This window comes from Syngnathus scovelli, chromosome 11, assembly GCF_024217435.2.
Source record: "Syngnathus scovelli strain Florida chromosome 11, RoL_Ssco_1.2, whole genome shotgun sequence".
Lineage (NCBI taxonomy): Eukaryota > Metazoa > Chordata > Actinopteri > Syngnathiformes > Syngnathidae > Syngnathus > Syngnathus scovelli.
This window is the reverse complement of record NC_090857.1, coordinates 3,382,309-3,407,863: the sequence shown is the minus strand read 5'-3', so window position 1 is coordinate 3,407,863 and position 25,555 is coordinate 3,382,309. Positions and strand designations below refer to the sequence as shown.

The window sequence follows — 25,555 nt, the reverse complement described above, 5'->3', positions numbered from 1 at the left end:
TGCTACATCTCAAGATTACACGCTTGATCAAATCATGTTAATTGTATTTTTCTTATCATTTCTAAATCTCATACGGGCTGGGAGTACTGTTGCATGCATGACACTACCATCAAAATATCATTTGTTTTTTTCATTTTGTAACTCTAAGATGAACTGAAAGCCAGAGCTTGTTGATTTCCCGCTTCGTCTCAATCTAGGCATTTCTTAATTATGAAGCCTCGGCTCATCGGCAAAGAGCAAATTTGATTTGATCACGCGTCTTCTATAAGTGGCTCACCAAGATGCGTTGGTGAACAAGGAAATGACATTTTTTTTTTTTAGATAATTATTTTCATCTGTTACCAAAAAAGCCGTTACTGGAAGTGCAGATGAAGGCCGGTAAGACCAACAGATGGCGGCGTGTTTGTTTGGAGCATTTGGCAGGGTAAGACAAAGCTCATTATCACCTCCCTCAGCATCGCCGGACTCATCAGTCATGTCATCCGGCGATACCACCCCGATTGCATCTCATAACTCTGCCCGGCACCCCACAACTCTCCCCAGTGTGGAGAGCACACCAACTCAATCCTTGCAAAAACACTTTTGTACTTTCCAGCAGATAACGACAACAAAATTCTCCATCGACTGGTGTGGAATCAGACTTTGTCGAGCACCTGGAAACGATTGGCAACACCTCCAAACAGGCCCCGAACGCAACGTGCAAAAGGAGTCGTTGGTGTGTTTTTACCAGCTGCTGCTGATGTTTTATTGCTCCGTTGAAGCCATTTGTAAGCTCGTACGCGAGTCGTTTTGCATTTTCACAGGCGTCCCGGACCACAACTATGTCATTTCCGTAGAGCCTACGCTCCATATTGAATTCATTACCTTGAAAATAGAGACAATTTCAGATTAAATGTGGTCATCGCTGTTTATAAAAACCATCGAAGGCTAAGGACGTGCGGGCCAGCCAAAGTGGATGACGGCTGGGAAAAAAAACGTACAAATCAAGTCGTGAGTTTAATGTGCGTATTTAAGCAAGGACCCTAAACACTCTGAGTATGATCCTTGAGTGATGGCAAACGTATAGCCATGATGTCAACCAGGCGAGTATTTACACGGCAGAATGCCTCCGAGGTTTAAATGCGGTAAGACTAATGGGAAAAATGATTGAATATTAAGCTCAGATTCCTCTAATAGGCGTCTCTGCATGCCGCGGTGAACTGTAAATTTTGCTTATGCTCTTGCGGTCACGTGTAGATGGGGAACCCAACGTCTTATTTTATTACATGCGGCACAGCGCTTGGCATCATGGAGAGTAATACGACTGCTCTGAGACAGATTTGACCGTCTATGTTGACGCAAAATGAAAACATTAGCCTAAGAAATGTTTTGCCGTAGTTTGCCGTGTTTTCAGTGAAAACCTTTCAATAGATTCTTGAAATTGTGGCGTGATTAGTCGAGGTGGGTAGGGATTACGCCCTGTTGCGAGGTAAAAGTATTTTTGAAAGAGCTATAAAATACACGTGTTTGAGTTCACGTCAATCCATTGTCGGACATTCACCCTCAGCTACCGTGTTTCTTGAATAAAACAGGACCAGTGGTAAGCCAATGTAAACAAGACATTTTAGTTTTACAGGCAAGTCTGTCAATGTGTCTGCATGAGAAGGTGGTGATGTGGGTCGATTCTCGTCGCTGGTTCCAAAACCGCCTTGAGTATTTCCCATTAGTGGGGATCCGTGTTTCCTCTGGATATCGGCCCAAAAATAAACCCCCCGTATCAAATGTTCAGCAAAACAAACTTATTGAATTGGATTAAAATCAACTCATGAGTTTAAACTCTGTTCTGCAATTGGCTGGCGACCAGGTCTGGGTGTGCCCTGCCCTCGCCCAAAGTCAGATGGCCCCAGCCAGCATAACCGCAGAAAAGATGGATGCAAGTTGGATAAGTGCAACACCACTAAACCGTTTTTATTTCAATTATGCAGCAAGTTTCATTGTTTGACAACGACTTCCTAAAAGTGTTGTTTTAAAACGGTATAATTCTCCTTTTTTTCCGACTCCGAGCTTCACCGCACGGTCCCTCGGAAGCGATTAAAGCTCTTCCCTCATTTATTTACCTTAGCTTTCGTAACTTGTAATAATTACACGGTCCTGCCTGCAAGTTACTCTTAAGCGCAAGCTTAAGGATTATGCAAAAGGGCAAGTCACTTCAGGTTAAGTCTCTATTAACACAGCTACTCTTCCCCTTCTGGCACCTGAGTGTCTCGGCTAAACGGTTCCCTTTGTAGGACCCGGACAATAGAAGAAGGAGGAGAGAAAGCATCGCCTTGTGTCTCTAATCAGTCGCTGTGCTTGATTGACAAGCGCCATGACATAAGCTACGGGATGGGAGCTCCCGGATCGCAACTCGGGCTACAGATCTTCTAATGCTGCTCAAGTCAAGCACCTGTCACAACAATATGTACCCTGGGGATAACACACACGTACACACACACAAGTCCAGTAAAGAGAGACGGGAAGAGACAAGAATTGTACTTAACTTTGATGACAGATCATGGATGCATACAGGAAATCTCTCTTACCTGCAAGAACAAAAGAAACCAGGGGTTACTTTTTTCTCACCACCTTTTTTCTTGCCACCTCTTCGCAGACTTTTGCCTGCCTCAGAGAAACGGACGACTCATGACCATATTTAGCCATGAGGGCGCTACTTGAGATGGTTTCCGTTTTAAAAGGCAGAAGCTAGCCTGAGCTGATGAGAACAATGAGAATAATTCGAAAGTGAGACTGCGAGATGAGTCAGAAGAGACATAAAAAGGCAATATTCCAGCGATGTAAACAATTTAGACCTCCCGACCTGTGAGTTCGGCTCAGCTGTCACATGCTTGCAATACTTCAACACTGATTCAATTGCACATATTTCTTCCAACCAATAATAAAGAGCTATTTTTTCACCGTCCATTTATGGAGATGTTAGCTTTTAATCAGTGTACGAAATTCTATCGGTATTGTTTACCATTCAGTTGTCTGATGTTAAGCTTCTCAAATACAACAGCGCAGTTTTGCCTTGTGTTAATTCCCCCGTCTAATTATTTGTCCTCCACCTCACCCCGGGTCAAAGACCCCGCAGGTCCCTCTCTAATCCGTCATGATGGATCGCTTCAAAGAATCCTGATTACAGAGAGCAGAAGGATGAGGAGAGCGAGAGCAGGGAATGGTCTTAGAAGACAGCGTTTTGGAAGGAAGGTGGGAAGGAAGGCGGATTGGATTTGCTCAGGGGACAATGGAAACATCTTGTCTGTCTCTGAGCAGTCTGGCTTCTGGGGTGTCTTCAGCGTCTTCAGAGTCCAAACCTGCTGCAATCAACAAAAGTCTTTTTCCATCGTCAAATGGCGGCAGATTCGTTTTGGCCCCGGCGATAGAAAAGGAGACGAGTCGTACAGTTTGCTCAAAGGTCACGTGCTTATGTTTCCACGGAGACTGCCTTAAGTCCCTCATTTGTTATGGGATTGGAGGAGTCCAATTATTTAGCGGACAGATAGGAGGATGGAGGCTCCACCACATGGGGAGGTTGAGTCAACATTTTCCAGAACAACAGCCACTATTATTCTAACCCCAAACAAGATGATCTACTCCGCTCTGCAGGTCAGCTCGGGCTGAATCATCAACTTACTCGCTAGCAAAAGATTGCATTTGGAACATATTTTGTGAATTGAATCATGTCTGCTTTTTATGATCTCCTGCTTAGGTCAGCAAGGTGACACTTTTCGCTTCATATTTGTTTTACTGCCTTTCTAAACAAACCAATGAAATATGTTATGAGCCTCTTTATGTAAAACATCCTCCCAGGTGCCCTTCGTACCAAATGAAAACAGCTGTTGTGCTAATTGAGTCATTGTTATGTTAGAGCCACGTGTGGGGAGACAGCTCGGACATACGGAATTTGCAAGGAAATGAAGACACCCACAATCGAAGAGAAACACCGACAAGATGAAAACAACTCAGCGCTTTTCTCCCGAGCGGGAAGACTCGTAAAACTCTTTGCGGATTATTTATCATTTCATGATCGGCGTTTAAAGAAGACGCGAGGGAGGAAAAAGATGATGGAGGTGAAAAAGGAAGAAGTCTGAGGAAGAAGTTCCTACAGCCCGGGGTGCTCTGTTTTTCTTTTTGCGTGTTTTTCTTCTTCTCTCTCCACAGGCTGGAATGAGGGTCGGCCGCTGGCGAGACCTGTCTGTCCGCAGGTTTAAATTTAAGATGGAACCGATCCCTTCGGACCTCAGTCAGTTGGTGAGTTACACGTGACACCGTACCGTCTTTTCTTGTGCGAATAACATTTCAACTGTGACACACAAAGTCAACACATTTTTTTTAGCTACATAGACTGATTGCTTGTGTAAACGTTTCTTCATCAACACCGGATGGTGTAACACAAATTTGACTTGAGTTCCTCTCAGTGTATCCATCATCAGTTCCATCAAGGTTGATTTCGGTTAGCCGTGCGAGAATTCAGGCATGCTCAGACTGGCATGCCGATAGTGACGTCTGTTATGGAAAGAGCGTGCCAAGACGTCTAGCCGATTTAAAATTTGCGAATGAAATAAACAAAATAAAGACTCTCCATTGTTATTCAGGCAAAGTTATTTTTTGTTGTTGATTCAACTGAAATGCAAAAGTTACAATCCTTTTCCCATCAATCTGGCCAATATCATTTAACAAGTGATTATTTCCTTCCATGACCAGTTGGCTTTTTTTTCCACGCTATCCTATCGTTTTTGTAATTGCGCCTTATTATGCTGGCGTGATAAGGCCATGAGGAAACAGGGACACCGCCTTCCAAGTAAACACATGCTCGTTTTTTTGGCTGGGACTCTCTTCGCCGGTCTGTGTGTGAATGTTGTGTGCACATCAGGTTGTGTGTGTGCTGTAAAAGTCTGACACGAGAGCAGCTCTTCTCTCTCTGAGGCACAACTCCGACAACAACTGAGAACAGACAGTTCGGAGTCTGTGCAGCTGTTTCTCCACGGCCGCAGAGGAGACCTTTCAACTCGCCGTGAACGCGACTCGCTTGGGCTTTTAATTTGGCCTCGGCTGGAAAGATACACACTTGAGGTGGGGTAAGAAGCGCCGCCTATTCGCCCCCCCCTCCTCCCCTTGGGCCCAAACGTCATACAACTAATTGGTAGCCCTGGGAACGTAACAAGATTTCGCAAGAACAACAAGAGATGATGATGAGGCTGACGTCAAATCGGGGAGCCGAGACAAAGAACGAGCTGTAGTCTTGCCAAAGCAGCAAGAGAGGTGGACAGTGACGGCTGTGCGATCGGAAGGCGGGGAGGAGACTGTCGGCCGCGCTTGTCGGCGACTTCACACAGGCCTTCAATATATTTGAACAGCTGTATTGTGTGATCTCTAACCGGGTGGGAGTGGGCGATGGGAAGTCATGTTTTTGCTCTCAACCCGTCTTCAATAGAGGACCCCATGGAAGTTTAACCCGTAGGGTCATTTTGCTACATGCTAACCACAATGGCCCATCTCATAGCAGGAAGAAGAAAGAGAAAGACAGCGGGAATTGGGGAGTTATCCACGTGTGTGGAAGAAAGAAATTGAAACCTAAAATATGGGACTGTTTAGTGCTGCTGATGAGGCCAATTTTTTGCAGAAGCTTCCGAGATATGCGCACATGGAATCGCAATCAGAAAGGCCGGGTTTGGTTTAGGTGTCGGACCATGACAAGCGTGGTTTCAGCGCCCCCTCCGAGACACAGAGGAGCTTTTCATGCATGGCACTAAAGCGCGGCTGTCGTTAAAGCGCCCCAGGCCGTGGCAGGGGCGCGACGGCCAAAGGCACGTAAACGAGCAGATAGACCAGAGTGCACGCTTCTGTTGTTGAAGTCATCTTCATAAGCCTGTTCCCACAAGCCGCAGAAAAACAATATGCTTTTTTTTCTTTCTGCCTCACAGTCTGCTAAGTTAGTTTTCATTTGGGCCAAGCTGAGAGGATCGAAGTCATTTAAAATGGGGCTGAGGGGGAAAAAATGAGCCTTAACTTCATGGAATGTTGCTGTTTTCAACAAAGACGAGCCCTACTTGGTGTCATAAAAAACATGATGCATTTATCTTAAGCGATACAAATGTTATCTTAAAAGCCACACGAGCCATTTATTTGGAACAATTTAAAATTCCATCTGGATATATTTATACGTCATTAAATTGTGCGCTGGCTGAAGGACTGGCTCAAATTACAGCTTCAAAATGGAGAGAGCAACACGCAAGCCGAGCATCTCAAATATTCATCACAAAGATGTTGACAGATCATTCGCCGTAAAAAAGATTGAATTTGAAATCAGGGTTTCTTTTGTGAATTTATAAAGAAAAGAGAAGAGTTGGAACAGAGGTAGTCGGTGGGTGGAAACGGTCAGGAGCCTCAGCTCTGAACATGTGAGTGTCTGTGTGCGGTCCTTGCCAAGAAAAACAAGGCCTTCGCATCGTTGGGATCTGATTTCAACATGGAGGCATGGCAGGAAACGGGTTCTCTGGGGCTGGGGCTTGGCTGGGGTGTTATATTCAAGTCTTCATGCCAAGAGAGGAGAAAAGAGACCTCAAGACAGAACAAGCATTTTCTGATGGTGGACTGTAAGCCGTACGCTGCGTCATCACTCCAGTCACACTTGCACAGTAAACAAAAGAGCTGCAGAACACAAAGGTCACATCAGTTCAGTCTTGCTTTGACATTTGGACCACAAGTTTTACCAGAGGACCAGAGGGGACACCAGATTTGTATACTAGCTACACTGTATACAAAGGTTACAGAACATTTTAGCCCTTCCATTTAACACATTTAATCAATACTTCCATGGCTGCAAACACAAGATGCTTTCAGGTTCCCAAAACCAAGTCCAACTCACCAATGCCAAACCCCCCAAAGGTAGAACCAGATGTGACCTATCAGGCTGATAAAGAGCGAGTCTGCTGTAGAGCGACGCCCAGCTGTGGGTGCAGCTGCGTGCTGTTGTCACGACAGAGAACCAGAGACAGATAGCGCCGAAGAAAAACAACGGATGAGACCAAGAGGGAGGAGAAGATCCGGACACATTCTCCTGAGATAATCAAATGATCAAAGCTTCGTCATCTCGGAGACAGCATCACAAACTTGGACTATTTCTCAGACAGCCTTTAAAAAAAATCGCCTTTCTTGTTTGTTCTCACCCCAGGTCAGGGTCGAAGTGACACATTCAGACGATATCATTGACTCATGGCCGCTTTCTAGTTCAAATCCAACCAACATGAAAAGTTATATGCCGTCAATTTCGGCAATATCATCTAAATCCAACTGAGCTACATTTGTTTGAGCCTCGGGGCGACCAACAAGTATGTTCGCATATGTTGGCTGAGTGACATTCTTGAAAAATGTTTGCAATGTGGGATTTATCATGAACGTCAACTTTCTATCGAAGAGCCATTCCTCCAGTGTTCACATCTTGCAACGGTGTGTTTTCTTACCCTCCTCTGTTTATTTTTCATGAGACTTGCAACAAGCGTACCTCCTGCTTTGTTTCAGTCATCATAGCAACCAAATGACCATATTAAGATGTAGCAGACTGGCACAGAGGCTCGTGCTGCTTTGTAATAAATCATCTCTTTGTGGGGATAAGAATGTTTTCAGGGAGCCTCTTTGAAAATCAAATCTCATTATTTGAATGGTAATTTGGATGGTGTTCATAAACTGAGTTCTTCTGGGAATTGTTTCTGCGAGTGGTGGTGATTTGTTATTTATGGCAATTGGATGAGTAAAGCATCATAGATTAGAATAAATCCAAAAGCTCTCTGCAAAACGCCTCTAACTAGATGAGCGATTCGGTTGAACACTCCCTTAAGTCCAAATCGACTCTGTAAAAATGAAGTGTGGGTTTCGAGGACCCCTGATGTATTTCCATCACCAAAATTGGCAAGACTTTTGAGAGTTATGTGCTTTTATGTGTCCAAATGAGATTAGTTTAGAGTGCCAAGAGGTTTCTTTTACAAAATGGATGCCAGGTTTTTGTGTCAGTGCAATAGTTACAACACTGTCTTGTTTTTTTTGTTTTTTTTTTAAACAATGCAGTTCCTCAAAACCTGCAGCAGCCTTTGACGAAAACAACATGCTAGTCTGGACAATTATAATTCAGCCTTGCTATCTCAAATTAAGACTTTTGTGAGAACTGATACTTGCACATACAAATCAAATCTAATGAGCAGCACATTTTTTTTTGCATGTTTTTTTTTCCCCCAAAGGAGCTGACACAGCTTAAGTCTTGTCTACACAACAGACACGTTGTATGCTCGGCAAGCTGCTGGCTAACACTGGGCCTCACTGGATGAATGTGGACCTTCAAGAGTAACCAAACAACATGTCTCCCGCTGTAGAGGACACAAAATAGCGCTGCCATTTGCACAGAGCTCTCTTACACCTTGAGCTGGCCGCTAAAAGCGGGCCTCCAAGGCCACAAATGAGCTAATACAGAATAAACAGAGCTGGCCAGTGGAGGGACGATAGGTATGGAGTGAACAACATCGTAGTCTTATGGAGACAAACGAAGGGTTTCTCAAATGGGGACGTTTAAAGGCTTGCGTTATTAATAAAGACTGTTTACGAGTTGTCACCCTGCCACATGGATTTTTATGAACACACTCAGCAGAAGTTGATGCAGTTATCAGTACAGTACATTCACATGACATGAACATGGCAAGAGATGAGGTTCCAGAGTTACGTGAGCATCAGCACCCTTCCCCGATGATGACTGCTTGACACATGCAAAATCATAAGATCCATGATACTTATGCCAGTCCCAGCTCAGGGTTCTATTTCGGGTATCGATGCCGAGAAACATATGAGCCATTTCGAGGGTGGAGGTAAAGCGAAGCAACCGAGTTTGCACACCGTCTTATAGATGGGAAGGTATAAATAATATTTAAGATGTTCTAGAAGGCTTTTGCTGCCACCAGAATGCACCAAAACAGTGTCAAATTAAAAACAGTTCTGTGTTTTCATGGGACCACAACAAACACTCACAACTCTATGTGTGAAATTTAGATTATTCAACATAAATCCAAAGATGCATTATGTCGTGTATCTTGTTTCCAGACGATGGCCAAAGCTGCATGTGGTCTGCTCATGAACCAAGAATGGTTGGTCTGTATGGAAAATCACAGCCTGTTCTCTGACTGTGCCGGCTTAAGGCAGATTTATGATTGTCCGGAGGGGAGGGGGCAGGGGAACATTTTTGGTCCAGACTTAAATCATGACAAAAATTAAGAGCTGGTGATTGGGAGAGCGGTTAAGCGGCGGCCGCTGAGTTGTGTGGTTTCCACCACCACTGAACATTGTGCGATGAGCTTAAGTGCTGAGGTATGTCACCATGTGTCAGATTTGTCTGCTAGTAGGCGAGAAGCTTACCTTGAAACTGGTGCTCATGTTTGACAGAATTTCTAACAATTCAGCCGGATATATTAAAAAAAATGGACATTTTATAGATACTTTAGGAAAATGAACGCATATGGCTTATAATTTACACCAGCACATCTCATCATAAAGTTCCTTGTGGTCTGCTTCAAGGCATATCTTGCAAAATGACTTTCAAAACCGCTAATTTTCTGAGGTAATCAATTACCCTTCAAGTTGATTTACAAGACTGGCAACACAACAGTGACTGACAAGTCTGAACAGTTTGAGCAATAAAAGACAAATACAAATAATGATTTCACGCCAGCACCTCGTATTCCTCCAACTCTGAGCCACACCCTCAAGAGACACCATGTGTTGGCAATTTGACTGATGTTAAGGATTTGACTGATGAGACCTCAGCTGTATGCAAGCGCACGCTTTCGGGAATTAGCCCGGTGGCGTTTCACTGTGAGGACTTAGGACAATGGAAATTATGTGCAAGGGATTGCAAGGATTTACTCCCATACTTGAACACATCCACAGAGCCAGCTCATGATGTGCTCAGCACATTGTGCTCCTTTCTAAAGAGCCACTAAACGGCTACAACTTACCCCCAATGACATAAATTGAGAAACCATGACAGTTTGACACCAGGGGGAAGAGACAAAAACAATTCAGTGACTGGACAGCCGTAACATCATGACATTAGACTAAAGAGCTAGAACTTTCTGCCCTTACCACCTTCGTACTTCTTAACTTAGTTCTCTCCCCAGCAGACAAGCTCCGATGGAGAGATAAGTTGAAGGTCATGCTGAAAGAACAGATTCCACTCAGGAATGTGTGGAATGACACGCTTGTTTGGTGCACAAAAAGCATCTTGGATGGATGCAACTGGCATGGAAGCATGTGAGCCGTGTCATCACCGGGGTCAATGTGAGCTGAGGAATGATGGCATGGAAGCTGATGTGCCTGCTCAGCAGTTAGATAATAGCTCCAATTTGATGCGACTCTTTTCTTTTATCACGACGAAGGTGATGGATGAAACTGTGGCTTGCCAGAGATGAAACAATGTTGGCAAACCGCAAGTCCGAACCAAATTTGTTCATAAATGGTTCTCTTGGTTTGGGTAAAAAGAGGAGGCGGATTACGACAATTCTCAGAACGCCATCCTTTCATCTTCCCCGAAGACACTCAATGACTTTACCGCCGACAAAAATACAGTTGAGTGACTCGAGAGCAGCTCCGCTAGTTTTTACAAGCCGAAAATTATGGAAGGAGTTTACATACACCCGGTGACTTGTTGACAGCACAGCATCTTAACGACTGTCGTTTTTGCATTCCAAAAGAATTCACGGTTGGGTTGCGCCTCGCACAGTTGCGAGAGCGGAAGAGTAACAAATAAGGCATCCGATGTTGACAATGAGAGTAGAATGGTAAGAAGACAAAAAGCGACACTTCAATCAATATTGTGGCTCACCATGGGAGGTGGCCGTAAAACCGTTTGTCTTGTTGACTGTTAATGTCAGCATACTGTATTGTTTATTTTCTTTGTTGAATTAAGTGGCAAATTACTTGGACGTTGTTTGCTTTACGCAAGTAAACTACCTCTTGCCTTTACACACGATGATGTGTCGATTTGCTGATCTGACCACTTACATTGGTGAACTGTACTACTTAGTGGAGATGCTGAAAGCTGGCCATTATCTTTTAGTATGGCCACCACCTCATCGTGCAAAAAACGAGATACCTTCAAAAGGTGTTAGGACACCGATGCTTGACCAAAATGAATCTTATGTTCCTCCCCTGGTTCCAACTGAATGACTTCAGTTCTCGTGACAAGGGGAGAGCCATTTTACTTTTTGTGTTGACTTTTGCTCGCTGGACAAACAGCTCGGTCAGATGTGAAAGCCCGTGCGTGACAATTCCACGGGAAAATCCGGGAGACACCGACACTATGCGGTTTTTGACTTCTTTAATCCCTCTTGGTGAAGTAAATGATATCCACTCGAGTGGTATTCGGCCATTACCCACAAACACATGCTCCACTTCATCACCGAATAAAGTATATTGTGTTTTGTAGACTCCGTGACATGATTGAGTGAAGGATTACGATAGCCGAGTAGGTGTTGACGTTTTACCTCCAAGTATTCCATATTTGGTCATAGAAACAAGCAAGGGAGCATCAAAACCACACAGCTAAATTTTTTCCTTGCAGAGTCATACTTGATTAATCAGAACTTGGAGAGCAAGAGAGAGTAAATGTGGGCTCAAGATGAGGAGAGAAGAGACAGTGAGAGATGAGAGTGTGTCATGCTTTCGACGTGGAGAGTGACTACTTGTAATTTCAGCAGTCTTCCTGGGAAAAGTAAAACTGCAGAGTTTGTCAGCGTCCCGCTTCAACGACACTGGAGTCTTTAGTCTGCCCGCCCCCCCCTTGACTTTCTGCATGGCGCAACATAATTCATGGGTGGCCAAACATAGCCATGTGCGGCTGAAACGGAACGAAGACATATAACCACAGCAGCCATTTTATGAATGATGCTGATTATATGGGATTTGTGTGTGTGTGTGTTTTGTTGATTTGTTGTTTTTAAAATCTGACACGTCTCAGCAAGGTTCTTTAAGAGACTTCATGATTGAACAAATGGTATGCTTCAGTTTAAGAAGCACCCAAAAACTGCCATGCATGGTAGAAAAATACAATTTCCTTTATCTGTCGGTTAAGAAACACTTCACGGGCATATGGAAAAAAAGAACACGACAAAGAATATGTTTAGTCAATTGAATGTCACCTCTTCTCTTACGTGCCTGTTCTCCATTCCTTGTTTGGTGCTGTACTCGGGGAGGAATTTAAATTCTGTCACTGCTCGGTGTCAGGGTAAAGCGGAAAGTCTTGGGCAAACACACCATGCCAAGCACCATGCCAAAGACTCACTGACCTCATTGGAAGACTTCATCGCTAACAGCCGGTTCAAGTGGCAAGCAACCCCTCCCCCTCCTTAGTCTCGGAGTTTGGACATCGGCGAGAAAGGTCATAGATGAAAAAGACTGGTTGGCATGTCCGTAATGTAAACGTCTGCACTCAATAACGATTGACGACATTTCAGAGGGTTGCTTAAAATGTTCATTGGTTGGAAAGCAGTAAAGATTCGGAAGTAAACGCCCACTTGATCAATTCTTTGACTTTGAAGACTCATTGAAAAGCATCAAACCATTTTCATAATTAATGGTCGAATTCTGCTTTTGTGCCCTGTAAGGTTTTGCATAATGCTTGTAATGTTCCGCACATTTGGTTCAAATTAGGGAGGTCGTACCCCACACTGAGTTTATTTGGACCTTTCCAACAAAATAATCACAGGGCTCCCTCTGACTGCAGTGTGACAAATATTACTCGTCTGGAACAACTAATTGAAAAACGAACTCAAGTCCATTTCCTTATGTGTCAACTATGCAACTTCTGGAAATGGAACCTTGGCATGTAGGATGTGAAATGCTTTTTGTCGCTGAGGGCCAGGACAGTGTGTTCGGGATTATGTGCTACATTTGTGGTTTGTGTGCAGAAGCAAGCCGGTCTCTCGGAGGTGAGGAACCGGGAGGAGGTCCAGACGAGACAGAGAGGCTTTCATTACTCTCAACCTCTACATGAAAAGAAATGCCAAGAGGGCTTTGTGTTTTCATAGCAAATATCAAATGCGGTGAAAACGTTGAAAACATGATTGTAACCAACAAATATGTGACTTGCTAAGCCGTGCAGCCATAGCATAGCGCGCCAATAAAAAGAAAGAAAACACGGGGCACCGAACGTTGACAGGCCTAACCAAAAGCAGGCCATAGATGCTATGACAGATGTTGGAGTTTGGACTGGGAGCCTGGCCCGGTTTTGTTCTGCGAGGAGGTCGCTGACGGAGGTCGCTGACGGAGGTGCAGCCGCGCTACCCGCGCAGAACCGAGCCTACAATCAGTTAAATCATCCCAAGGCCTTGTTTTGATTTCCTCGCTTACTTTCAGTTCAAGGAATGGAAGTCAAGTAACAAAAACTCAATGAGATAGCCGGGAAACATCCAAAACGCTAAATGATGACACAAAAGGGGACTTGATCGTATGAATAAAAATGGAAGGGTGTATTTCTTCATTCTCCAAGTTGTAATCCCGCAAATAAAGGGCCATGTGTAAGCTCAAGTGTGTGTGGAAGTTGGCGTGCCTTGGCTGAGAGGTAGCAGCTGTTGGCCCGATATAGCAGCGCTGGAGTGAAAAGAAACACAGCCTCCTTGTTGCACACAGAAACCACAACTGAGCGTATGGATAATAAAATTCATATTTTCACTTATGCATTGGCAAAATAAATCAGAGCTTCTGTAATTGAAATTCCATCATGGTGTCAAATATCTTTTTAAGACTAATCTGGTGGCTTTGTCTCCATCGGTACTGCTTTAAGAGGATTCCTAAACTCACATATGCGCTCATATACTGTATTTTCCGCACTATAAGGCGCACCTAAAAACCTCAAATTTTCTCAAAAGTGCGCCTTATAATCCGGTGCACCTTAAATATGGACCAATATGGATTCGTGGATGAGGACTAATTTATTAAAGTAAGCTTTACACGTTTATTTTGTGTGTTGTGTGGAATTAACGTTTGAGCAACGTTGACTTATTGATATATTGTTATTGTTTTCACTATTTCGAGTGTTACTATATTGTGATTGCATTAACGTTTGAGCAACGTTGAGTTATTTATTCCATGCGCTTTATAATCCGGTGCGCTTTATATATGGACAAAGTTTTAAAACGGGCCATTCATTGAAGGTGCGCCTTATAATCTGGTGCGCCTTATAGTGTGGAAAATACGGTATATATTTTGCCTGCACTTATGGCGCGAAGGTTTGACTTGGTAGTCTAAGGCTAGATAACGATATACAAAATGAGATCAAAAGGCAAATGTTTTAAATTACGTCGAAAGTTCATGCTGATGTTGACGACCTTGTGATTAGGAAAGTCGATGACCTAAGTCACATGTTAAAAAGGAAGCCTGCACTAGGAATAATAGCCAAATAAAGGCTGTCCTGCTGCCTCCCTTGATAATTTTCCATCGACATAAAAGAGGGTGTGTGAAAACTACAGTGACAAAAGGTTTAATTTTCTGCAGTTTAAAAGTCTGCCCAAGGCTGCTGGGCGGATGGCGCAGCACTAAAAAGCCCATTGTCCGGCCAGGATAGGCATGACGTTGGAGACATTAGATGTTATAGTACACGGCCTGCTTCAGCTTTGTGCTTTGAGGCGACTGTTTTCATAAGACGGCAATGAGAGGAAAAAGATTCGCTTTCAACTGAGGTGGGAACTCACAAGGATACTTTACCACCTTTGCGTATCAATCAACCTTTGCAAAAATGTTCCCTTGGATCTGACTTCAAGATGGAGGCAAATGGCTGCCTCGGTATGTCAGGCAAGGTATTTGTTCTACTAAACGCTTCATACAGCATTCTGTATATTCTGCATATGAAGACATCTTCCTTGACACCTCGCCGTTGATCTTGGCACGGGTCTCTGCATACTCACTTAGCAGTCCTGAGCGTCTCCTCAACCTGACGGTTATTTTCCCTGCCAACGCGGTATCGTATGACAGAATCTAAAGCAATTAGTGGCTTGAAACTTTTCTGCCTCAGGTACAAGATGTACTGAAGTAAGAACGACAAACGGGTGAGTACCGATACCAGACGTCGGTGCCGATACCAACCTGATTTCAAGATATCTTTACTCATATTTATCAGCTGTAAGGAACTAGAAATTAGAAGTATAATTAATTTCAAGTCGTTTTTCCTGTATCGGTCTTAAAAAAACATGTTATCAAACACAGTATAGGGTATGTTTCCATGGCAACAAATGAAAGAAACATTTTTTTTATATGTTGCCATGTAAATGAATTATTTTTGTATACATTTGAACCATTTAAACCGTCCCCTGACTACAGTATGCAATATAGATGAATAAAATAATCATTTCATTTCATATAACTGCAGGTGCAAACAGCTCTGCATAAGGAATATAAATAACCATGAAAGCATGAGAGGACTCTTAAGACAGTAAAATATGCTCTGGCAGCTGGACCACCGGTGTATTTAAAGGGTGCAGTCAGAAAGAGCACACTGTACATGTACTTTTCCAAATGGGAGCGGAAGAGGGAAAAAAATACAACTCGCTCGCTCTAGGCTGTCAGTCAAAAAGGAAGAGGAAGTCTTGAATGAGGCAAAACTTAAAAAGGAACATCACTCTCCAGGGAAGAAGAGAAAGACCAATGCAAAGCTAGCAAGGCGGAGGCGTGGAGCCACGTTGACAGACAATGCTTTCTTTGCATTCATTTGCATGAGAAAAGGCAGCACAGCGAGCAGCGCTTCCACTAAATGGAAGTGACCTCTCCATCTCCTCCAGAGAGTCTTGGAAGAATTTGTGCAGTGGCAGCTTCAAACAGCCAGCTTTGCCACATTCATCCCTAAAAAAGGAGTTGATGTCGTCCAATTAGCTGAGATATTGCTGAACATCTGTCGCGTACAGGAGGGCCAATTATGTTCCGTGATTCTTTACATCTGTGAAGTCCTGGCGGAGTCTTAGAAAATAAAAACCAACATCTGTTCGTGGCCGTGTTGGCCGTTGCCTCGCAAGGTATGAAGTCGTGAAACAGTTCAATGCATCCGCATACTGCGTCTATTCATTTTACACGTGGAACATGTCCAAATACGTTTGCGTACTTCAAATGTGGACCAACACTTTGGTGTGAAGTGCAGCAGAAAGCATTCGCTGAGATTTACTTGGTAACTGAATTGTAAGAAAAAAACATTCGTGTGAAACTTTCTGTTGAGTTATCTTCTAAAATTAAAAAAATATTAAAATGACAGATGAAGGATGAGAGATTAAAGTCACACAAACAAACAAACAAACAAACAAACAAACAAACAAACAAACAAACAAACAAACAAACAAACAAACAAACAAACAAACAAACAAAATAATTTCATTATTCCAATCCGAGCAATACATGGAAACACTTTCTTTATGACTGATGTGGAAAATAGTGTGTGGTGAAAGCCCAACTGATTTTTTTTCATTTAATTCAATCATAATTTGAATGTAATTAAACTCGTTGGAGTTCTGGAGATGTTATCTGTAAAGTGTAGACGCCCTTTACTGTCAAAATGTTGGCACAGCCCGAGTCAATTTTGATGGCAAATATACAACTTTGGCCTTGAATCAGGAATTGAACGCTTCGACTAGTTTGATTTATTCTTTTCAAGGCCTCTGAGGTTTGGCAACCCGCTTCTTCATTCAATAGATGTGAGCCATCCATTGCCAATCTGTGCTTGGTGTCAATTGGTTCAAAGTAGAATAACAAATAACAAACTAGCATGAAGAATTGCAATATTTCATATTTTGGGGTAAAAAAAAAATGCAAACTTGCTGTAGTCAGAGAGCTACAATTTTTTTGACGTGCTGGGCAAAATCGGATTGTAAAACCATCATTTTACTCCTGTTTCAAGTAAGATGAGAACTCAAGTAGTTTCACTATATGAGCAACTCGCTGCCATCTTGGGGTTGTAAATTATTTCCCAGATTGCATTGAAGACCGGGGATTTACTTCGTATTTGGGAATGTGCTGGCTACTTTCTTTTTCCTTAAAATCCAAACTGACTCCATCATAAAATGCTTTTGAAGCCACAGGAATTCTACAAGATGGGAATACGATTGTACCCGCCATCTTGGCCCAGATAGAGCCACAGATAGAAAGAGCCATCGAGCAGGGCGGTGCTTTCCGAAGAGTACCGGGAGGGAAGGAAACGGCCATTACAGCGCGTCTGTGAATCAGCCTATTAGGGTTTAATTGAGGGTAGTTAATTAGGAGTTAGTGGGCAGTCTGTGCTGGGGGGGGTCAGGGGACCGACGCAAGAAGCAGCTGGCTGAGCAACCCGAGCCGATTGTTGCCGATTCTTTTGCACAAGGCCGGTAGCTTGTGTGGCAGGAAAATTATCTTTAATTACACTTGTCTATTTCTGCTACCTTGAAGGCGTCGTAAATTAACCCAGTGCCCTGCTAAGAAGCGGGAGCCAGCCCAGGCGGTGTCGCAGCCAAGCAAACACATTTACAGTAGAGCCAGACAGGATGTCTCCGCACAAATCAAGCGCCGGCTTGCCTTTGAAAGTGAGCGGAAAATACGATATTGTGTGTGTGGTGCGGGACAGGGACAAAAATTGCCTTCTGGCTGGAGTGAGGCATAAACTCACCTCACACCATCTCCAGACTGAAACGACTACACATCTTAAAAATCCCCCTTCGCTCCCATAAGGGGCTCTAGAAAACAAAGATGGGCTTGTCCTCACTCCTTCAAACTAGCTCTGCAGAGAGCCACTCAGACCAGAAGCTGGGTAGACCTTCTTTAAAGTTAGATTTGATTGAATTTTCTGTTCCTCTCTCATCTGGACCACGGGACACAGGAATGTGATGCAAGGCTCGCTTAGCTTAGTCTGGGACGGCCGCATTCAGGTCGTCCATCAGGAGTAAGCACGCAGCGTGCAAAGAGGTTCAAATCCAATAAAGGCTTTGACAAAGAACTGACTCTTGCCCCGGAATACCAAACATGTGATCTTCCTTAGGGAAATAACTTGCTTGTCTGTTCCGCTTAGCCCCACAGGTTCCAAAATAATGGAGGAACGTCCTGCTGAGGACGCCACGTGCTGCGTAAAATTATGTCACGTTCTTATGCCGGAGGAATGCTTCATAGAAAAAAGCGCAACTGCAAAAACCCTTCTTTACACCTACGGGGATGAGTAACACATTTTTCATGTGTGATATAATCGATCCTCCCACCAGATAAAGAGGAAATACATAAATGACTCAATATACAAGTTAGCAGTCATACTTGAACAAAAACAAATTCCTTTTTTCTCATTTAGAGGTATAAAAGTGTCCAAAATGTCTTGGTAGGCTGTTTTAATTTTGGTATATATTTAAAACTGTTCTAAATTTAGGGGTCAGTTGAAAAGGAATTGAATAATTTGTCATTACAGACTGGAAAATCATTTGGAATGTTGGAATGAAAGATGTGAGGCTGCTAACGTGGCATTTCGTTTCTCCTAACTCACCATAACTTAACCCTTGCGCAACTCAAACAAATGAATAATAAATCCGTAGGGGCATGCAAAGCTCAATTTACATCTCTGTCACTAAGTGTTGGCTGGCTGGCGTGCTTTAAAAGCTATCCTGTCTCCTAGACTGTGACTTGATACGTAAAGAACTGCAGGGAGGTTCGGAGCGTTTAGTGGCTCAGCTCGGAACTCAGAACACAAGTGACATGTAAGAAACTGCAGCTGTGCCGTGTTTTAAAATGTGGAATCTGGAACAGAGACATCATTCAACTTCAAAGTCTCGCCCATTAGGACAATGGGGCTGTTTTTCCTGATTTTGCTACTTCCTGTCAAAGAACATCAAATACCTGACCACCTTATATGTATTTTATAAAATTCTCCTATGAGATGATCCTAGATGATCTATATTTTATAGATCATCCATATCTTTTCCTCATGTGCTCGTTTAGCCTGAAAGAAATGGTTCTTTTGTGTAATGTTGCCCTTCCATTCTGCACTCAGCAGTTCCAAAGTGTATACATTTATATAAATATTGTCTTAGCTGGAACACATTCCTGCAAGCCGGCTATCCCCCTCCTTCTCTTCTAAAAGACATATACATACACACTCCGAGCCGCCGTATTAGAATTGGCATTTCCCTCTGTCAGTTTATTTTCAAGCGGTTGTTGCTGTTTGCCCTTTGCGACCCAAGAATGTCTGCTGAGGATTTACAAGGTGACATTTACAACAGCGGTCCAGGCGTCGCTATTCTCTTCCTATTTTCACACTCTTTCAAACCCTTTGCCCGCATAGAAGTTATGGTGGAGAGCTCAGGCGCACACGTTGTTGCATTGCGATGAAGGTTGTTCGCTTTAAAGGAAAGGTCATTTTAATGACAGACACCTGCAAACTGAATTGGGATTGCTTTCTATTGAAAACATCGTCTACATTCAAGTTTGACGTGTTAACGTGTGAATTTATGGATGCACCGCCTACTGTCAACACGGCATAGCTAAAAATCCAAACACGCTAACCAAAACCAGCAGTACGGATCGATAAAATGAATGAATGCATATCAAAACATGGCCGAGGCTACGAAGACCTAATATCTGTTTGCAAACACTTTAGCTGATAGCTGAAAAATTTCAGCTCGTGAGGGTCCTCAAGAAAACACGAAGCTTTTCTGACTGAACAAGGGTGCATTCATGCGCTGATTCATAACAGCTCGCTTCGAGGAAAGCCATCTGCCATCACACCCTGACGCTAAGAGCCTGTTGTCAAAGTACGAGCCGCGGCTCAACATGTTCATGTTCCATCCATATAGACTTACTGAAATTAACATTTTTACGACAGCGCTGTAGTTTCTGCCTCATCAGGTTGACATTTAACGCCAGTGAAGGGATTGCTACAATTATTTTTCGACAACTTTCATGTTTTAGACACGGGTTATGTTGACGACTGTAAAAACCAGAAAGTATCCAGTGTACAAAGTAGGACAAGGCCACAAGGAGTTGTTTTGAAAATACGAACACGCTTCGGATTCAATTTCATCAATAGAGCAAAGCTGCGTTCACCTGATGTCAAACGCGCAAGCAACACAATTGCAAGCTTGTCATGATGACAGATGTGCTTGAAGAGAAATTTCAAAGTACATGACACGGACGTCTTTGCTCAAGCCAGCTAACAAAGAGGGAGTCCTCGAAATATGATCCGCCGCTACTATCGAGTTGCCAAATGGAATAAAAAGCTGTCATGTGGAACGACAAATCTGAAGTGTTTAAATGTCAGCGTCTTGATGCTGGACTGATTCGTTCTTTGCAGCAACTGGCCACTACTGCCGGACAAATGGCACGCCAAAAGGATCATGCGATGGCTGTAATGACCCCCGATGGGAGGGGACAAAAGTCAACGACATTGTCCTTCCAAAGACTTTGACACTTCAGAGGGCTCGTTTCCTTGATTCCTCACACATAGCCGAGCAAATGAATGTATTCAAGCACAAAACAAACAAGTTGCATGTGACAGATCCATTATGCTGCGAATATTTTAATTGCACGGCTGACAAGTCAGCACAAACATTGTTGTTACGGCCAGATGCCCTTGAAATTAAAACATTCTCTCCACCATCATTGGAGCACGGCGACCTTGATTATAAGTATGTCATTTTAAGCACAGGAATGACAGAGAGGGAAGTACTTTCGTCTAAGCGCTTGCCACAAACAGAGCACTGGTCAAAAAGCTCGGGGTAATTTCCTCGAGGTCTGACAATAAAGTCGGCGACAAACCATGTTTGTCATCTTGAGGCGTGCGGTATTCCACACTTGTAATCCACAGAAACGTCTTTGTTCAAATTCGGACGGACGCTTCCATGCCAGCAAGTTTTTTTGAGTTTTTAAACGGTCTTTTCTTTTTCACAAATATACTCAAAGAATGAAAATGTTGCAAGGTTTTGCCCTCGCAACACCAGATTCATATTCTTGGCTACAGTTAAATCCCCAAATGCTGATTTGAGGTGTTGCCATGTTGTCACCTTGAGGTGATTTGTGCGATCATACACATAAATATTCCATAAGTGTTGATAGACATGACACACCTGACAACTTCCCATCTGCAATTTCATTTCAAATGTTCCCTTTTGCACGACTGCACCGGGAGTCACATACCTCAATAATCCGGTCGTGCATTTGAAGGCCGTCCTCCTTGTCGGCAGGTCCATTCTCGATAATTTTGGACACAAAGATCCCCTCGGTGGTAGCGCTGTCATGATCATCCTATGAAGGAAATTAGAGACATCACACTCAGACGTAATCTTGACATGTACAAACTGCAAAATTTACTGCTGGTAGACTATGTTGGAAAAAAAAAAAAACATTTTGGGAACATATAATTAAACTTGTACTGTGCAGGCAATAAAATGAGCAGCCAACAAATGATCTCATTATGTAAGGCTACTCGTTACAAATTACTAGTTGAACTTATACAACAAATGAGTGAAAGTTACTAGTTCCAAGTTTTAACATTACATTTCAAATCATAACCGGCCAATCTGCTTCCTTCCTCTCTCCAAAGGCAACAGCAGTGTTAACGCCGTCACACTGCAAATTACTCGACAAGTTGGCCGACTCTTGACATTTGCAGACAAACAAGGTCTAGAGGAGACCACAAAACCTGGCAGCTGATTGCTGGTAGCAGTCATTTGGAAAACGACAGCCACATGAAAAGCGTGTGTCAAAAGCTAAATGGACATTAGTTCTGCCTATCTCTTAATTAATAGCCTCTTCCCCAGACTCTTGGCTTTTGAGGTTGGTCGAAAAAGTCAAGGCCAAGCATTATGTCAGCTCTTTCATGACAGCAAGTAAGTAGCGTTGGCAAAACGGAGACCTTTATAGTTTCAATGTTGGAATCTACGTCGCTCCAAAAATTGGCGTCACTGCGGCTGTGGGGAACTTGTCAAGACTTGAGCGGCGTCCGAGTGAAACCGATAGTGCCACCAACTGACTTCCGCACATGTTAACAGGTTTTATTCCAACCAGTGTGTGGCATCATATTCCCATTCTGACTCAAACTAGAATACATAACAGCTCAGGAAATTACAGGCCAGACAAAACAACCTTTGGTTTTTACCTCACCACCAAAATTTCCTCAATTAGAGAGACAAGTCAGGTCAGAGACATGACCCCATATTTAACGCTCATAAAAGTAATTATAGTATATTTTCTTTATCTGTAATGTGCCTAAACCGCAACCAAACCGAATATAAGCACAATGAAATATAATATTGCAGGCCCATTCATCCACAGACAGGAACCGTGCTGGGCCATCTAAACTCGGTCTTCCAGGGAAGGATTGTGGTGCTTTAAGTGTGTGCTTTACATTCCTGGCTTGACATATGACACTTGTCTGATCACTAGGGGGGGGAGATGAACTCTCCGAGATGGTCTACTTTGGACCTACCACACTTGGCTTTCCTCCCATGATGTTAAAGCCCAGAGATCCGCCCTCGCGAAGAAGCACAACTTCCACATTTTTAGTATCTCTTACCTGCGGGCACACAGAAGAGAGACACGTAGAATCCAGGAACAGGAACAGTTCAGATTATAGTGTACAGATATGTTAATGAGGTGATCTTTAGAGAGGAACTGGGTCGCTTCCAAGATAACAGTCCATACATGCTGCACTGGCTAAATATAAAGCCAAGATATCATCGGCATGTACACTGTCCTGACTGGCATGGACTCAAAAATGGCCGTCATGTGCCGTCGTCAGCCCGTTGAGGAATGCGCATGCAGTCCTGCATTGTGTCACGCCACCATTAGCAACGTACAAAAAGGGAAGAAGCCAAGAAGATAATTTCCAAAATAAGATCAAGCTGTTCCGAGCTGCGAGAAACTGCCAAAAGCCCCGAAACAAATTGGATGGATTTCGTAGGTGCTCTAACGTTTAGTCGGCCAGGCATTCGAATGAACTCAGAGTAATTAAGGAGCATTTTCTTACACATCTGCAAACACTCTCGCAAAGCTCGCATCCCTAAATGAGAAGAATCTCTTCAGGAGGTTGTAAATTTCCTAAAGCATCAGGTATGTCCAGGTGGTAGAAATAAAAGGCAACTTCCAGTCAGATCTTCCAGAACACATGGAAGTACTGGACTGGACAGTCTTGAATCAAACTTGTGTCTAAGAAACGAGATTACTTGACCAGTTTGAGTGTTTTTTAATCTGACTCTGGCATGGTTGAAAGCACGCAGACTTTTGCCTATAGATGCATGGCTCCACAGCTATTTTTAAACGTCATCAGCGACATCACCAAAACAAAGTTCTGACACTGGTCTCGGCTTTACTGCTCCCCATAAAAGCCTACATAAACAAAGGAGCGGAAAGAATAAACGCCGTCGGCTGTCTCTTTTCCAGAACAATTGTCGTTTGTTTTATGCTTGTTGAAGGCCTGCCAGAACAGGGGACGGACTCCATCGAGAACGATGTGTTGAGCGTATATCTCAGTGCTGTCAAAGGAAGGATAACAAGCAGGCAAGTTGTCTTCTACCTTCACCAGCAAGTCCATCCATGCCTTAACTTACATCTGAAGTGCCATTTACCAGTCTGCGAGGACACATCGACGACACCCACACACACTGAACAAATAAAACCCTGAGAAAGAGATATATGGGTGGGTGGAAATGGACACACACATTCAGAATTGTAAGCGGACTTGAAAGTAAAAGATCGAGACTGCTTCCCCTTGAATGACAGCAACAACGAAAGAAAGAAAAAAGTTGTCAGTGCTTGTTAGTGCGAGTAGACAATAAAGCTGACTGACTCAAAACCGCTCTTGGACTGCTTTGTCCACCCAGACATTAATTTTCAAAACAACCTATCCACACGTTTTGCCCTTTAATTTAGGGATTCGATTATATTAGTGCCATAAGATTTTCCGAATGTAAAATCCTTTGGGGAAAACTTTTTTTTTAATATCTTTATTTTGAACACCTCCAAAACAAAAAAGAGATAAAAACACACTTTAAAATTCCATATTTAAGTCCTTACAACAAACAAACACACAATAAATCAACAAACTGAGAAAAAAAAAATATATATATACATGAATAAATAACTCAATAAAGAATGCTCGAAAAGGAGTTGGAGGAAGCATAGCTTAATTGCTCCTAAAGTCTGCAACTGAAGCCAAAAGTGGTGTTAGTCGATCCATCATTTGAGTTTGTTATGACCACGGCACTGAAAGGTGACAGGATGCCCCCAAACAAGCATGTTCCCAGGAGCCAACCCAAGTGGAACCTGGCTCTTGTTGTGTACAGACCTGCAATAAATATTTGGCCCTCCCCCCTCGACCACCAGCTGGCCAGAGGCACAGCTGACATGCATGTCTCAAAGAAGACTCAGTAAAGTCTCCAAACTGGGAGTCAGGTTAGGAGATAATGGTAACTCTCAAATTTTGGAGACTTTAAAAGTTGTTTGCACAATGCACAATGCTGCTCCCCGCTTACCTTGCAGGAGAAGGTCACCGTCCGAGTAAGAGAGTCGATCCTCTCGCTGTACTCTGCGAATTTCTTCTGGTACTTCACCGCCGTCATCTGGAGCTCGGCGTGAGCGGCGGAAAGTTGCGCCAGGAGCGCTTTCTCCCTCTTGTTGGCTTCAATTGTCTGTTTCTTGAACTCACTATCCAAGCACATCATTTTGTATTGCAGCACGCCGTTGTGCGCCTTCAGGGCACGGACGCAGCAGTGCTCATTGAGTCGCTTCTCTTTGAGCGTGAGCGTCAAGCCGCAACCGCGCTCGCAGATGCCCGCCGCTCGAAACTCGCACGTCTCCCGCATGTGAGCATCCACGTCCCGCAGGCTGAGCACCTCGTCGCATCCTTTATTGCCGCACTTGGCTGGAGAGTAGTCACACATGCCGGCGTGCTCGGCCAGGTGCTGCAGCTTCACCACCACGTCGCAGCCCCGTACATGGTTGTCACATTTGATCTCCAGCTTCAGGATGAGGTTTTTCAAAGGCAGGACGTGGTTCAATTCTTTGGAGGAGATACGCTGGCATTTGACGGGACAGCTGCTCTGCTGGACGACCCAAGGTAGAACGCAGCCAGAGCAGAAGACGTGGCCGCACGGAGTAGTCAGTGGGTCTTCCAGAACTTTATTGCACAGATTGCATTTCAAATCCGGGTCAACTGTTCCACTGAAGCGGTCCAGCTCGTATCCCATGTTTGTCCGAGGCCGAATCCAAACTTGTGGGCTCCCCACCCCCGCAGCGTGAGACGGAGCAGTGGGGCGTTCTTAGATGGTCATTGGAAGAGCGCTCGCACACCAAATAACGTTGCGAGGTCCTCGCAGCCTGAACTCCTGCAGGACTTTTTGGTGCGTTTAAGTGCAGCTCGGAAGATCCTAAATCGATCCACAAGTCGTCTTTTTGTTTTGTTTTTTAATTTTTTTTTAATTTAAGTTTACTGAAAGGTTCATAAATGCAAAGAAGAGAAAATTAAGAATATTTTTTTAATTTAAGTTTACTGAAAGGTTCATAAATGCAAAGAGAAAAT

General features: G+C 43.6%; 1 protein-coding gene across 2 annotated transcripts in view; it reads right to left on the bottom strand.

The window, feature by feature from the left end:
• The window catches only part of pdzrn3b (PDZ domain containing RING finger 3b), a 45,853-nt gene extending 20,505 nt beyond the window's left edge, over positions 1-25,348 (bottom strand). The window contains exons 1-3 of one of the 2 annotated variants that reach the window (XM_049733754.2): positions 24,510-25,348; positions 22,466-22,552; positions 21,175-21,282 (exon numbers count right to left, since the gene is read on the bottom strand). In XM_049733754.2, coding sequence (XP_049589711.1) covers positions 21,175-21,282; positions 22,466-22,552; positions 24,510-25,223 — 909 coding nt within the window. In that variant the 5' untranslated portion in view covers positions 25,224-25,348. The remainder of the gene's footprint in view (positions 1-21,174; positions 21,283-22,465; positions 22,553-24,509) is intronic. The other variant, XM_049733755.2, reaches the window with a different exon arrangement.
• Positions 25,349-25,555: the final 207 nt, after the last annotated feature.